Below are 14934 nucleotides of genomic sequence, written 5' to 3'. Positions count from 1 at the left end.
TCCGACTTACTTTGTTTCACAGCGCATGAGTTCTATGTAAACTTTTTAGATGTCTGATTACAGTAAAGAGAGGTCTTTTGAATGGTATATTGTTTAGTGTTAATTGACAGTTGGCTTTCACACATTTCACGCAAAGGTCATAAAACCATATTGTTTTGTCTGTTGTGGTTTATAAAATAATTCAGGTAACAAAGGGACAATTATTAATTAATTACTCAGTTTGTTGAAGGTTTAGTAAGGACCAGAAACCATACCCTAAACAAACACTGAGGTTGTCACATTACAACCACCTGCCTACTCATATCACTTCAGATTTGGCCCCAGTAATCATGCAGTACTCAGGCAAACTACTGCAATAATTACTGTAACTAATACTCGGTGCTCAAATTTCAATAGCTAAGCATAGTATTATACTATTATCAATCCTGAGACAGGAAATTAGCTAATTTTCATTGTTGATCTGTATCTATCTATCTATCTATCTATCTATCTATCTATCTATCTGTCTGTCTGTCTGTCTATCATTATACAAAAAGCTATCTATGTTCGTTACACTGCTAACTTGGCAACCGAAGCACATATCCACATGGGAACCATGAGTTTAGTAGTGGAATTAAGCATTCATCACCACGATTATTGTTGTAGATGCAGTTTTCTTCATTCTCTCCAGAGCATTGAAGGCATTGGTGTAGAAGAAAATTCCACTACATTTTTGTCAAAGGCAGACGAACACCCCAACATAAGCACATAGAGCTAGACAGTGCTGGTGATAGCAAAATTTTCACAAGACAATCGATAGTAATGAAAATATTAAGATAACAATATATATCATGATAGAATACAGATCACTTTACACTTAATAGTATTGGGCGGTATGACGTTTATGATTCAGTATTGAGAAAATATCCCAGTATCTGGTATTTCACACTATCCTGGCAGTCAACTAATAACGCTCTTTTAATTAACCTCGGTCCTGGTATTGCTGTATGTGTGATAAAAAAAAGCCAAGTGTTAATCTGTAGTTACTATCCAAGGTTGAGTATATACCACAAGTAAAGTTACTTATGGCTAACAGGTTATAAATGCATTTTACTAACATCTATGCAGTTGTTACAAGTAGGCTGGCACTAGGTTGTAACCTGAAACCTCACAGTTTACTGGCCTTGTGGTCACATCCAAACCATCAACACATAACTTAATTAAATGCCAATACCTGATGTCTGGCTTCCCTCATAGTACAATATACTTATTCCAATATTACTGTGTACTTGAAAGTCAACACCTTTCAAACGGTTTGATGAAAATACCGCAGTATACGGTATTTTTGGTATACCGCCCAACACTAACACCTAATCACTGCTCCTTTCCTGTCAAAAGGCAAGAATATGGTTCATGAATAGAACTACTTAGTAGTCATTTGTAAGTGTTGCATCCATCACTAGTGTAGAGGCTAAATATCATAATGCAATTTCAAAATTAATATCATGATATTCAATATTTATTATTGCCCAGCTCTACGTAGAACTGTTACCCAAAAGGTTCAGGGTTTGATACCTGGAAATGAAATAAATGTGCTGACACACTGTTAGGACACTGTTAAAGAGTGAACATTAAGCAATTTACTCAGATAGTAATTTTACCTTTTTGTCATTAAGTGCTTCTGCCAATTAGATATTTGTTTCAAGCAATGGGGTCACCAATGTGCCGATTGCTACTCAACCACTCACTAGCAGTGATCAACAAAAGCAAGTACAACATTTTTATGTGTACTAGTTTTAGTGATAGTACCACTATCTATTTCATGGCAGCACTGCTGAAGTTTGACCATGCACATTGCTTCTACTATCATTTCACCAAAAGCCTTTTAAGTTTTGACAGAAGTTCTTATTCCTACAAAAGCTCCTGTAGTAGAATCGATTCCATAGAATGTGCGATACACCTAAAAGAACGTGTTAACAGCTGTACCACCAATACAATACAATACACAATATATGCTACATTCTTCTAAGAGCCCTGATACATACGTGCTATTATTTATTATGTGGGCTACTAATGAATTTTCATAGTTAAGTAACCATTACCCCATTCATGCCCATTGCACTGTTATATTATAACAAGCTTAAGGAGTCCAAGAAAATGGTAAGCAACCTAGCTACACTGTTTTAGTGCAGAGACCTTCATATTGCGTGTAATTAAATGCATCGCAGCTAATAATTTTTCATTGTTTAGTACCAGCCAGGGTTTTTGATAAGTATTTCAACTCTGAGCCAACCCAGAAATCTACACCAGTAGTATACCACTGGTCCAATCAGCTCAAATTCAAATTGTATTAGCCACAAAGCTGCTGAGCAAAATGGAGCAGAAGCCATGAGTTGTGTGGGTCATTTTGTGTTCACACTGGGTCAACAGAGTGCCATATTACCTTATCAAATACCCTGGTACCAGCTATTACTCCACTGCACTGTTATATATCAAGCTTAGAGAGTCTAGGAAACTGGTAAGCGATCAAGCTACACTGTTTAATTGTCCAAAACCAGACCTTCACATTTCCATGGTTGTGCAATCAAATATTGATATACGAGTATGTATTAAAATACAGTTTTCTTTCATCATGTCAAATACCCATAGTGCGGCATGCTGGCTTTTTGGCTGCATGACACACCACCGTTTTTCTTGATATAACCCACAGAACAAAACCCCACATAACTCTGTTAAGATACATTACACATTACACACATTTTAATTGCATCAGTAAACAGTGATAAAAATAAAAGACTCAAATTGAAGTATCTTATACACTATACTGGATGCACCTCTTCATGGAGAATAAGAATATCTTTGTTTTGTTGTAGTAAGGTGTGACATATCGCTGTTTCTAAGCTTAAACAGCCTTCTTGCTTCAAAGCATGGGTGGATGCAGGCCAAAATCTCTACCTTGATGAATGCCACAGTTTTTCATGTTGAACACAACAACACAAGTCCCAACTCCGTATCCTATTGCACTAATGACTTATTATTGATTAAATGAACACCTGGAATTTGTTTTTTGCATAGGCATTGTACAAATCAATTGTTTTGCTTGTTTTCCTGTCTATCATTATAACTCCTAAAGAACAGCTGGAAAAAATTTAACTGACCAATGTTTTTCTCATCTGCATAACAAGAAATGAAGTTCAAGAAAATGCGAATTCTTTATAGTTATACTGTAGTTGTTAACTCGCTAACTGCCATAGGTAGGTATCATTTGGCACCAGGAGAAATGTGATCTACATGTACATGTAGTCTGGGAAAAGCAGTCTTATCACCTATTTTAAAGTATCGAAAAATGCCGGTTTTAAGTATTAAGTGTGTTGTAGCTCACACTTGGTTGAAGCGATATATACCAAATTTTTGCATGTTTTACATCAATTCCTTACCTTCAAGAGCATCCACTACAGCATTGAAACCGGGTCACTACTGCTGACCCGGATGACCCACTGACCCGGATTTGACCCGGATTAATTAAAGCCGAGGCGTGCGATAAGAGCTATGTTTCGGCTAGTCTCGAGCAAGCGAGACTACGTTTTGAGTGTTCGATTCATGTTGAGTAAATAGGGGCGGATCCAGACTTTTACAATTGCAACTTCAGCCTAGCTGTAGGTTGAAGACCAAAAAAAAAAAAAAAAAAAAGTCATCACCTACTAACAATAGCTACCCCTCACCATATATACCCTCAGTTTCGTGCTACATACTGCACTTACTAATAAATGGGAGTGGCTGAGCGTATGTTTGTAACGCAATAAGTGGGCGTGGCTCACGAAAGAGCTACGCGATAGCGTTTCTAAGTTTCCACGTCGTCAAACGAACAATTTCGTTTCTCACGTAATCCAATCCGGGTCTGTGACCCGGAGAAAATGTGACCCGGATGACCCGGCCTGGTTTCAACGCTGATCCACTATACAAGTAACCGATACTTAAGTTTCCAGCCATTTTAGATAATTTTTAACTTGATGTTGACTATACCAGGTGAGCTCCAAAAGGGGTGGGTAGCGGAGGCCAGAGAAGGTAAGAGTCTGTTTAAAACAATTGATGAGGATGGATTAGGCCAAGTTATAGGCCATTCAGGTCTCACAACTGGCTAAAATGAAAGGCCATGTACAGCACAGGTCTTTATTCAACACCACAGAGCTGTAAAGCAATGTACAGCTATCCCCAGCTCCATTAGGGCCCCAGACTGCTCGTATAGATCACCACTGTGCTTGAGAAAAGCAGCCAGCACAAACCATTTGTGATTTTTATTCTGAAATTTGTTAGTAGCTTTGTGCTCTTAATCAAAGCTACTGTCATGGGCGATAAAACCAGCTATCCACCCAGTAACATTATATGTTATACTGTGAATATGGACCATGTGCAATATCAGATGTAGTCTAGAAGAAGTTGCTACTGCTTCAAATTTCACATGCAAGACTTTACAGAAAAAGTAAGGAATAATGTATTCAGCATTTTATCACTAAACCCATATCGATGGCTGATACTTTAGCTGATCCGATTATCGGTACACCTATAAACATTACTGTAGTGTACACTGTGCCATGTCTTTGAAGACATAACAGTAAAACTAGCGGCATTGTATTGAATTTGTAACAATTTTAAATGGTTTGTGCCATGTATTGGTACAGTTCAATATCTTCTCCAGAGCTACTCCGATGATAACCAGGTGCATAGTCACTTGGTTTGTGTACCAATTTTGGGGATTTCTAACCATCCTCCTGACAGCTGTTGTAATTATATTGAAGCTTGGTGATTCTAGAGTGGCTCAGTGTAACAATTACAAATTTGGCAACATGTGGACGAACTTACAGCTCCTGGAATATATGCCAATGATCATCTTGTAATAACAGTGCATAACAACCAAGTTAGCAACTGAGATAGCAATGCAGCTAATGTATATGATGTAACAGCCAAATTAATTACTTCTGGAACAATGTGTAAACATCTACTTTATACCAGCAGATGCAGCAACATGTGAGGATGAACATGATGACTTTGTAGCACTACCAGGGATAGATATTGGACAAATACTGAGATGGTGTAAAACAATAACAAATTTGAAATCCAAAGGGTTACACAAAGAAAGCTTAAAATGTGTAACATGACAGTTCAACATACAATGCCTGCCATGCACATATGTATGGCTTCAGCAAACCCAGGAAGCATAGCTTTTATGCGTGTGACGATTTTAGTATAAATGCACTACTTTTATAAACTGATGATGTGAAGGAATTGCACTAGTATTGTTATGATAAAGTTAATAGGTAAAAGAACTCAACATAGCAAGATATTCTGCTTAAGGATGTAATTTTTACCAATATCGGTATCGGTACAGAACAGCAGGGGGACCGATATCGCTACCAATATTTATACAGTAGCAATAGTTTGTATATAAATGGATTATACATTGGTTTTCTACGTTATACATGTGGCTCTTTAGTGCCAGTGGCTTATTGTTCACTCTGCAACAAGTACTACGCTACAAGAATACATGCTAAAACTTATCGCAGTTTTACAAATGAAGCAGTTGAATACCTTTGTAATAAAAGAAGGGTCACAGGATAACCAAGGAATCTTGCTGTATCATGCAGCTTACTCACAAGTCATTAGAATGTGGAGTAATGCTGAAATATCCGTTTAAGGCTTCATGAGAGTATACATAAAAATGTTTGTGGGTACCTAATTGTCTGGATTGTACAATAGAAATCCAAGCACAGGCAGAGTATTGCAATGAATACATGGATGTGTTGTAGGTACATGTACACTTTTATTTGCTTAAAAACTATAATGCAAATATCGGATCAGCTATTGGTTACCGGCTTCTTTTGGTGGTATCAATATCGGATATCAGTACATGCCAAAAGCCCATATCGGTACACCTCTAGTAATGTACTACCAGACAACTGGGGTTGAATAGTATAAAAATAGTCATTTGTATTTCGTCCTAGGTACTCACCTTGGTTCTGCACAACTCTTAGTAAAGTAGACATTTAAATAACCTGACTTTTAAAGCCTATCAAATATCCGCAAAACTACAAGGACTGTGTACCCGAAATGTACACATTGTATTCAGTCCATGAATAGAGCTTCCAATCCCATGGTATTAGTATTGCATCTATGCTAATGGTAACAAGTAGAAAGAATTTTAAGCTGGATTAGGGATTAGGGATCAAGGAAAGTAGTGAAACAAGGGAAAGCTAAAAGTGGTGAAACAAGGGAGGTTGCCTATACCTGCAGATATACTAGTGGACATGTAATCCCTTATCATTTAATCCCTCACTACTGTTTCCCTTTGATCCCTAATCCAGCTTAAATTTCCTAATTTTCCTTCTACTTGTTTGTTTACTTTTTGATAACATAATTATGACAAATGAACCAGCCCATACCACACTAAAGGAAAGAATGGTGCCAGAAATTCCATTAAAGTAATCTTGCATCAGAACATGCACCCCAACAATCATTTGCATAACAGAAAGGGAAGTGGTCATTTTGTTTTGTTTTCAGCTATGCTTCACCCATTACACAGTGTTGCAAATTAGAAACAGTATGAGAAGTGTCCCTACAATCAATCCAGTTGCTACGGAAAGTATGGGGCAATTAGCCAACACAGCCACAGGGAAGCCACATCATGCTATCGTAAATCAACACCTTGCATTGTCAGCAAAAAGAACTGAAACACAATGGAAGACAAAGGCAAGTCCATGATGCATGCATTGTACATACTGCGGTTGGCAAAAGTCGATGAAACGATGTCGAACTGCGAAGAAATCAATCCCGTAAATTATCTATTGTCAAGTTATGCTTGGCTGGAGGCATCATTTAGTTAGTCAGTCAGTCAGCATAAAAATTCTGTTACATACAATTTTTTATAGTAAGGGTTTGGGGTTGGGTTGAAGACATTTTTGGACTTGGCTGCACATAACCAATACTGCCAAGCTGGAAATTGAGGCTGATGATATTTTTGGCTGGAAAAGCCCAGTTATAGTTCTTTGCAATTCCTAATATACAGTACTACCTTACTGTATGATTAGTCCATCTAACAACAAATACAGCATTAAAAACAAGAAAACACTTCAGGCAGCCAAATATAGAGTATGATACATTGTAGAACAGCAGTGCAGTGTATAGTATTTGGCTTATCATACTACTCATCATTCTACATAAATTAATTTGATTGTCCCCCTAAAGCCCTACATCAAAGTATTAACCCCAGAATGGAAGGTAGGTAAACCTAAAGGTTAACATGATTTACACATTCAGTTCAATCAAAAGGAGCATAAGACCATATTAGCTATGGGGGTTTAGAAAACCCGGACCGGACCGGACCAGGTCAACTTCTTCAAGTAAGCCAATTCACACAATAGCTATAACATACAATTCACGCAATAGCTAGCTATAACATACACTCTTCACCTTGTAGCCACTCTGACAAGAACATAATTAGCTAGCTACGATAGCTCAGACTGCAACAGTGATCGCGATCGCGATCGCGCACGAAACTTCATCCACGATAAAACAACCTAACTAAGCTATTAAAATACTTTCTACTACATTTCACTACACAATCGCTACAAAGCTACAAGCTCTTTCTGCTGTACTCAATTGTTACACACACTAGTGACCACCCGAATTTATTAGAATCGTGATATACAAAGTGAAAGGAACTAAGATAACAGCAAACCTTCGAACTTATGTAAAGGAATGGTCATGGTAAAGTAAGAAAGGTAAGCTAGTGCCCATGCAGGGTAGCTATATAGAGATTTCTGGAGTAGTAAGGTTTTGTTCTATTTAAAGCTTACCTTGACATCTAGCTATAAATACTCCATTACTCATTCATCACTACCGAAATAAATTCAGAGGTTTGCTGTTATCTTAGTTCCTTTCACTTTGTATATCACAATTCTAATAAATTCGGGCGGTTACTAGTGTGTGTGTGTAACAGTTGAGTACAATAGAAAGAGCTTGTAGCTTTGTAGCGATTGTGTAGTGTAATGTAGTAGAAAGTATTTTAATAGCTTAGTGAGGTTGTTTTATTGAGGATGAAGTTTCGTGCATGATCGCTGTTGCAGTCTGAGCCATCGTAGCTAGCTAATTATGTTCTTGGCAGAGTGGCTACAAGGTGAAGAGTGTATGTTATAGCTAGCTATTGCGTGAATTGTATGTTACAGCTATTGTGTGAATTGGCTTACTTGAAGAAGTTGACCTGGTCCGGTCCGGTCTGGTCCGGGTTTTCTAAACCCAAACTACAAGTACAGCAAAAATTGAAACCATACACAATTTACTTGATTGTTTAGCCTCGTTATCACATTGTTTATGAAGTCAAAATGCTTCAAAGTGTGGGATAGAAGCCACTTAAACCACACTTGTAGGATATCCTTACAAGTACACAAAAAATTTTTGAAATTTTCAACTACTATAGGGACCATAGTGCACATCAATAAAAAGTACTGAAACAAGCTGGAGTAGTGCATGATATTAAATCAATAAAAAGTGTTGTATCTCCATCTTCTTGTTTGTTAACTTTTTTTTGTAAATAATGTTATTGTGACTAGTAAACCAATGCATACCGCTAAAGAAATGGTGTTGTACATCCCAGCTATATCAATTATCGTCTGAAAAGTGAAGTAATCATTATGCTTTGTTGTCAGCTAAGTTAGACCCATTACACAGCAGTACGAATTAAGAACTGTTCAAAAAGCACCTCTACAATTAAAGTAACCACTATGAAAAGTACAGACGATTTCCGTTATGAAGAGAAGCCATCACGTGCTACCGCCAAATCGACACTTTTCGCTGTCAGCAAAGATGAATGGGACACAAAGCTGTAAGGGTTCAACCCTAGTTTGATCATCTTTTTATCGCCATCCTTTTTACAAGTCTTTCCTTGTGTCACAAAAGGTAACTACCTTTATAGATTTTAGTCATATTTCATACATTCATAGCAGTGTCCATAACTTAAATGTAACCTATATAGCTATTACAACAAAATATCAGTATCAATTTGCCTAATATATTGTATATTGGAATATCATTATATTCTATAGCAATGTACTTCTACTGAGCGTATGCTACATAACCACAAAGATTTAGTGGTGCCTATGTCCACCACTTGGTTTTCGACCCATTAAATCATGTTATTGTAGGAATTTTCCAAAAGCCAAGGGAGTTAAACCCCACCACGAGTAGGATACCATTGTGTATCAACCTGAGGCTGAGATGTTGACAATCATGTAGTACAATAGCACTGTATAGTATGGACCACAAAGAAGTGGGTGTGTCCCATGAAAAAATATCACCCAAATACCAGTGAGGCAGTATTGGCTAAGTAATACTAAGTCCAAGCAAGTCTTCAGATCAACCCGAAATGCTTTCAACAAGTTGCTATGGAATTTTAGAAAAATTTTATTAAACAGAATTTTGTACTGACTGACTGAGTTACTGACTGACTCATGCTTCAGACAAGTATAACTCGATAACAGCTAAGGCTATAGGGGCTTGATTTTTTCACTGTTCGACATCCCTTCAGCCTGAGAGGTGCCTTTTGGCATACCGCAGTATGTACAATGCATTCTTCATGGACTTACCAGTATCCTCCCATCATGAAAAGATTTGTATTATGCTTTACCAAATATCAACTACTGAAATCCTAATTGGCCACCATGCTTCATTTTCAGCTGTGTTCCATCTGTTACACAGATTACAAAGGACAGTAAAGTAAGCATCTCTCCATTCAATCCAGTCACTATATACAGAAAATTACAGATGATTTCCACTTGTTAGCAAGCACAAAGAAGCCACTATGTATTACCTGTGAGTTAAGACCTACATGATCACAGAGACAGAAATGAGACACGATAAGACAAATCATTCATTGTAAAAAGATGCATCACAAAGACATCATGCCCATAGCATTAACTACACTACTACAGTACAGCTATACTTCATAAGTCAGGTCAGTACAGATTCAATAACAAAAATAATTCTATAGAAAATAGAAATCAGTTGCAAATGCTTGAACGTCTCTGAAGACACAATTGGGTTTGATTGTGACTAGCCAGTACTGCAAAACTGTCGTCAAGGAAAAGCAAGGCTGATTTTTTGGTGATGGCAAACCTTTCATGTACTGTTGCTTGGTTGGTACATATTATAGAAGCTGCAGTGTCATGCTAGCTGTTCCTTCTTTTGTCAATACCATTAACTAAACAGAAAGATGGTATAAGTATTATTGCTATTATTGCTATTTAGAATATTCACCATTAATACGTACATAAGTACAGTAAGTGGTATAAAACTAATATTTTTAAAAATGAAGTAGGGATCCAAGCGATAAAAAGTAGTGAAACAATAGATGAATGATGGTATTACAACATAGCTCAGTGGGAAAATCCATACATTGGCATATTATAACAATCATTTTGTTCAATGCCAAAGTAAGGAGTTTCCCACCAAGCTATGCTGTAATACCATTATTCATCTCTTTTTTCACTACTTTTTATCGCTTGGATTCCTACTTCATTTTTAAATTAATACATATACTAGTTAGTTATATAGCATACAGCTATACACGTGTGACTGTTCTGTGACTACTGTATTAGAGTATCTTAGGGCGTGTGCCACTATTTCATAGTTTCATTGTGCTGGCATTATGAATACAGCTAGGCCAATAATAACAGGGTGTTATTGTGATAGATTGTTAAGAGATGTGGTCTTGGTGCTTGATCGTTATTAATCAACCAAGATCACATTAACTAATTGATAGGTGTGGCATTGAACTTATCGACTCATCATGAAGTTACAAGTATCTACCGAACATAAGTGCTTAAATAAGTTTGCGATGTCTAAATATGCTACTCAAAGAAACTGTTGATGGGGAAATTAATGTCTCAATATGGTTTCATTGCAACAACAAGGAGACAATGGGCCTGATTGAAGATGAAAGGAAAGACAAGGTACAGAGATCACAAACTCGTCAGAACCCCAAAAGGTACATCCCACTGGTGAGTTTTTTATTGTAGCGTAAAATGGTAGCCATGGGCTGCTTTGTTTGTCCTTTAGACAGCTTTCTCGATGTCTGCTAAAACATAAGTTTGAAATCTCAGGAGGAGCCCAACCATATCTGGCAAAATCACTGGTCCCCTATATAAACACTCATTCAAACTGTTTGCAACTGTGGTCAGGCAGGCAGGCTGGCAGTCAGTCTAAAATCCAAGTTTTAGCAATATTTTTGAAAAACTTCCATATCCAGTCACCTAATATTGTTTTTTAATGCAGTATTTGATGTTAGATGGACTAACATTATTTTGTAAAGGTGATTTTCATTGCGTAAGATATCTCTAGGATGATTTTTGAAGGTGGAATTTTAGGTGGCGCTTGTCATTTTTGGGGGATCCCTACTTAAACGGTACTACTGTACCGTTTGATAAAACTAAACTCAGTTTTTAAATACACTTCCCCTCTAACAGGCTTGTCACACAGTGACATAAACAAGGCTTATTTAGAGAGCACAACCTCTTCACTTGACACACGAGTAGCGATGATGGGCACAGAGGGATCTGGAAAGACCTGCCTATCTGACACTCTTACAGGGCAAGATTTTCAGGATACACTGCCTACTGAGGGAGCAAATCAAATGGAAGTTGTGGTAAAGAGTGCTGTGGACTGGAAAGCACTCACGCCAGAAGAATTGATAGATGGTCTGCAGCAGCAGATGTTACATGAAGCCCACTACTGTGCCACAGAGAAAGCTAGGCCTCCACAAATAGCCTTTACCAAGTCTATGTCTGAACCCACTACTGATTCTTCTGAAAAGCCACTATCCAAACCACTAGCTGATGTACCGATGTTGCCACTTCCAAGTGGAGACACACTTTATTTTTTAACTATTGAAGAATTCAAACAGCTGCCAGCAATGCTAAGCAAATATGATCCCCTCCAAAAGTATATTGGTGTTTGGGATTACGCTGGGCAGAGTGTGTTTCAGCATACCCATGGCTTGTTTATATCAGAAGAGGTAGTGTGCTTAATCGTTTTTGATGCTAGCAAGCTGCTGGAAGATACACCAGACCGCCGCTACAAAGATGACGACAGTCCAGCAAGATCAGGTTTACACACCATCACTTACTGGATGGATCTGATCAGTTGCCGTGTCAGAAAAAAGAGTACCTCTGATGAAGATCTGTCGGAGTTTCTTCCCACCTTCATATTGGTTGGAACTCATATTGATCTGCTCAGTCCAGACATCCATGAAGCCAGAGAAATTGCCTTTAAGAAATTTGTTCCTCTCTTTGAAAAGGAATTCCTGCACAAGCCATTCTCCAAGCACATTGCAGGCTCAAAGAAAGGTCGCTTATTTGCAAAAGAGTCTTCATCTGTTTTTTTCCTCAGCAATCGGGTCCGTGATCCACTTGTAAATGCAGAGCTTCAGAAAGCAATCATAAAAGCATCTCCCAAACGAAGTCGTCCCACTCGATATGTAAAAGTAGAGAGAAAGTTAATGCTGCTCGCACATGAAGAAAAGTTGAGTGTTGCTAATTTTTCACAGATCGTAGAGGTAGCAAAAAGCTGTGGCATTTCATCAACCAATGAAGAAGTGTTGAAATTACTTCAGTATTTCCACCAAAAAGGCACAGTGTTGTACTTTAATGAAGTCCCTGCTTTGAAAGACACTGTTATTTTGTGCCCACAGTGGTTAGCGAAATTGCTAACGTATGTACTTACCAACCTTGTATGCCGACCAGCAGGTGCAACTCTTGGAAGTTTTGCAAATGAACGGAGCAAAGAAGGCCTGCTAAGGCAAGAATTACTGGAGTGGTGTGTGGAACAGTTCAAAAAGGCTGAAACAAGTAGCGGTTCTAGGTATCCAGATTTTACCTGGGGAGCTGTTGTTGAACTGCTACTAAAGTTCCGTTTAATGGTTGATGTAACCAATTCTTCCGTGACAGAAAAGAAAAAAATTGCTGCAAACAAAAAGTTGTATCTTGTTCCCCATCTTCTTCCTCAACTACCATTTACACCAACTAAAGATCCTTGCTACCAAGTGCTTTATTATTTTCCTGGAGAGTTCATCCCAGACAGCTTAGTAGATCAGCTCATTGTAAAATGTGTGGAATGGAATGGGAACCACAACTATAGTCTTATAAGGTACGTAGCATTGATTGCGATTTTATTGAAACTAATTTACATAATAATGTACATCACAATTTCCAGGTTGTCCTACAGATGGGTGTGGCTAAAGCTAGGAAAATTGCTGACCTATAAATTGAGAGTTATCAACCAACAGTACATCATTGAGCTTACCATGATTCCCAAGTTACAGCTCTCACAAGCACAGAAATCTGAAGCACTTGCTAACATCAAGATGCTTGTAAGCTTGGTCAATAGATTCATTGATGATTTGATGAAAGAACAAATGACTGCAACATTTGAAGTCAATCCAGTGAAATGCTGCTTGCCATGTCCACAATGCAGCAATCCTGAATGTATTGAGATGGAAGTAGTTAAAGAAGAGAATGAGGTTCCCTGTGTTACTACTGGTGATTATGTTGACATGACCAAATACTACAAACTGTTCACACAAGGTAATGCAATAGTGTGTTTGATCTTACCACCTTATAATTATTGTAACACCTTTGGGAAAATTGGCCAAACTTTACATATCATGTGTGTGAAGAGCAATTTGTGACCATGGTGCATTTTCCTTAGGTGACTTACCTGAGAGTGGCTCAACTGTGATATCATCAGCAGGTGGCAACTCAATGACTGAAAGTAAGGTTTAAAGTGATACACAATCCCAATAATTGTCATGTACTGTTTAATGCTATTGATCAGTCCAGCTGCAGTGTGATAATACGGTGATATGTAATACTTTGTATTCTTTCCTTATAGAGCCTGAAATGGCCACACTGATTAAGGTAGTTGTCCCACGAATCGCAGCCCGATGGGAAACAGTAGCTCACTTCCTGAAGTTTGAGATCTCAAGAATTGAGATTATTAGGAAGCAGCATCCAAATGATCCAGAGGAATCCTGTACAGAGGTTTTCACCCACTGGCTGTCTACAGATGATGGTGTGCAGCCCAAAACTTGGGGTATACTGCTGAAGACCCTCAACGAAATCAAACAGCTCACATCAGCAACAGAAGAAATTAAAACAGAATTGCAAAAAGTGTAAGTCATATATTTTATGGTGTATAGAACATTAATAAGAGAACTGGTGTTGTTTGCAGGTCTTTGCTATCAGAACATTAGCTGACTAACAGACACTATACACACAAGGACATAATGTAATTCATGCACAATGTATGTGTAACTATGCAAGTTTTATGAATATTAATATGTTTATGCACAACAGCAAATTCAAAAGCCTGGTGTTAATGATAAACAAACCAATCCACAGGTGGTTAATTACACAGAAATGCGAACAGTTATAAATATTCTTTGGACAAGACTTAAGTACAAGTACAAGGAATTTTACGGGTGAATTAGGAATCATATATAGGTATGTATTATAATAGTGAACATTATTGTAATCCCTACTTCATTCTATACCCATGACTTAATTAATTAGGGATTAAATGTCCACTAGTATCATATCTGCTGGTGTAGGTAAGTGGGCAACCTTCCTTGTTTCACTACTTTGTGTGCCTATGATCACTACTCAAATTAACATTTAAAAATTGTGACCAGATTTCACAAAACCGATCCAAATTGCACATCAGGCAAAATCAAACTAACACCACTAGTGGATAGCTACACTATCGTACTAATAGTTTTGACAGTCTGTACCATTCAAACTACTTGAGGCTGGTTTCAACAGACGTCTTTTGTGGGTGGTGTGTAGAGCTTGAATGGCGGTTTTAGGCCTTGTGAAGGACCTGGCTTGGCAAGAATTAGTGGTTTACTGGTGG

The 14934-nt window shown here is 37.8% G+C and overlaps 1 protein-coding gene across 2 annotated transcripts in view; it reads left to right on the top strand.

The window, feature by feature from the left end:
* LOC136260803 (uncharacterized) overlaps positions 1–14382 on the top strand; it is a 119272-nt gene extending 104890 nt beyond the window's left edge. For both annotated transcript variants that reach the window (XM_066054672.1, XM_066054673.1), the window contains 5 exons: positions 11493–13170; positions 13237–13607; positions 13732–13794; positions 13915–14194; positions 14254–14382. In XM_066054672.1, coding sequence (XP_065910744.1) covers positions 11493–13170; positions 13237–13607; positions 13732–13794; positions 13915–14194; positions 14254–14275 — 2414 coding nt within the window. In that variant the 3' untranslated portion in view covers positions 14276–14382. The remainder of the gene's footprint in view (positions 1–11492; positions 13171–13236; positions 13608–13731; positions 13795–13914; positions 14195–14253) is intronic.
* The last annotated feature ends 552 nt before the right edge of the window (positions 14383–14934 follow it).

Source organism: Dysidea avara, chromosome 7 (genome assembly GCF_963678975.1).
Source record: "Dysidea avara chromosome 7, odDysAvar1.4, whole genome shotgun sequence".
Classification (NCBI taxonomy): domain Eukaryota; kingdom Metazoa; phylum Porifera; class Demospongiae; order Dictyoceratida; family Dysideidae; genus Dysidea; species Dysidea avara.
This window is presented reverse-complemented; position numbering and strand designations above follow the sequence as displayed.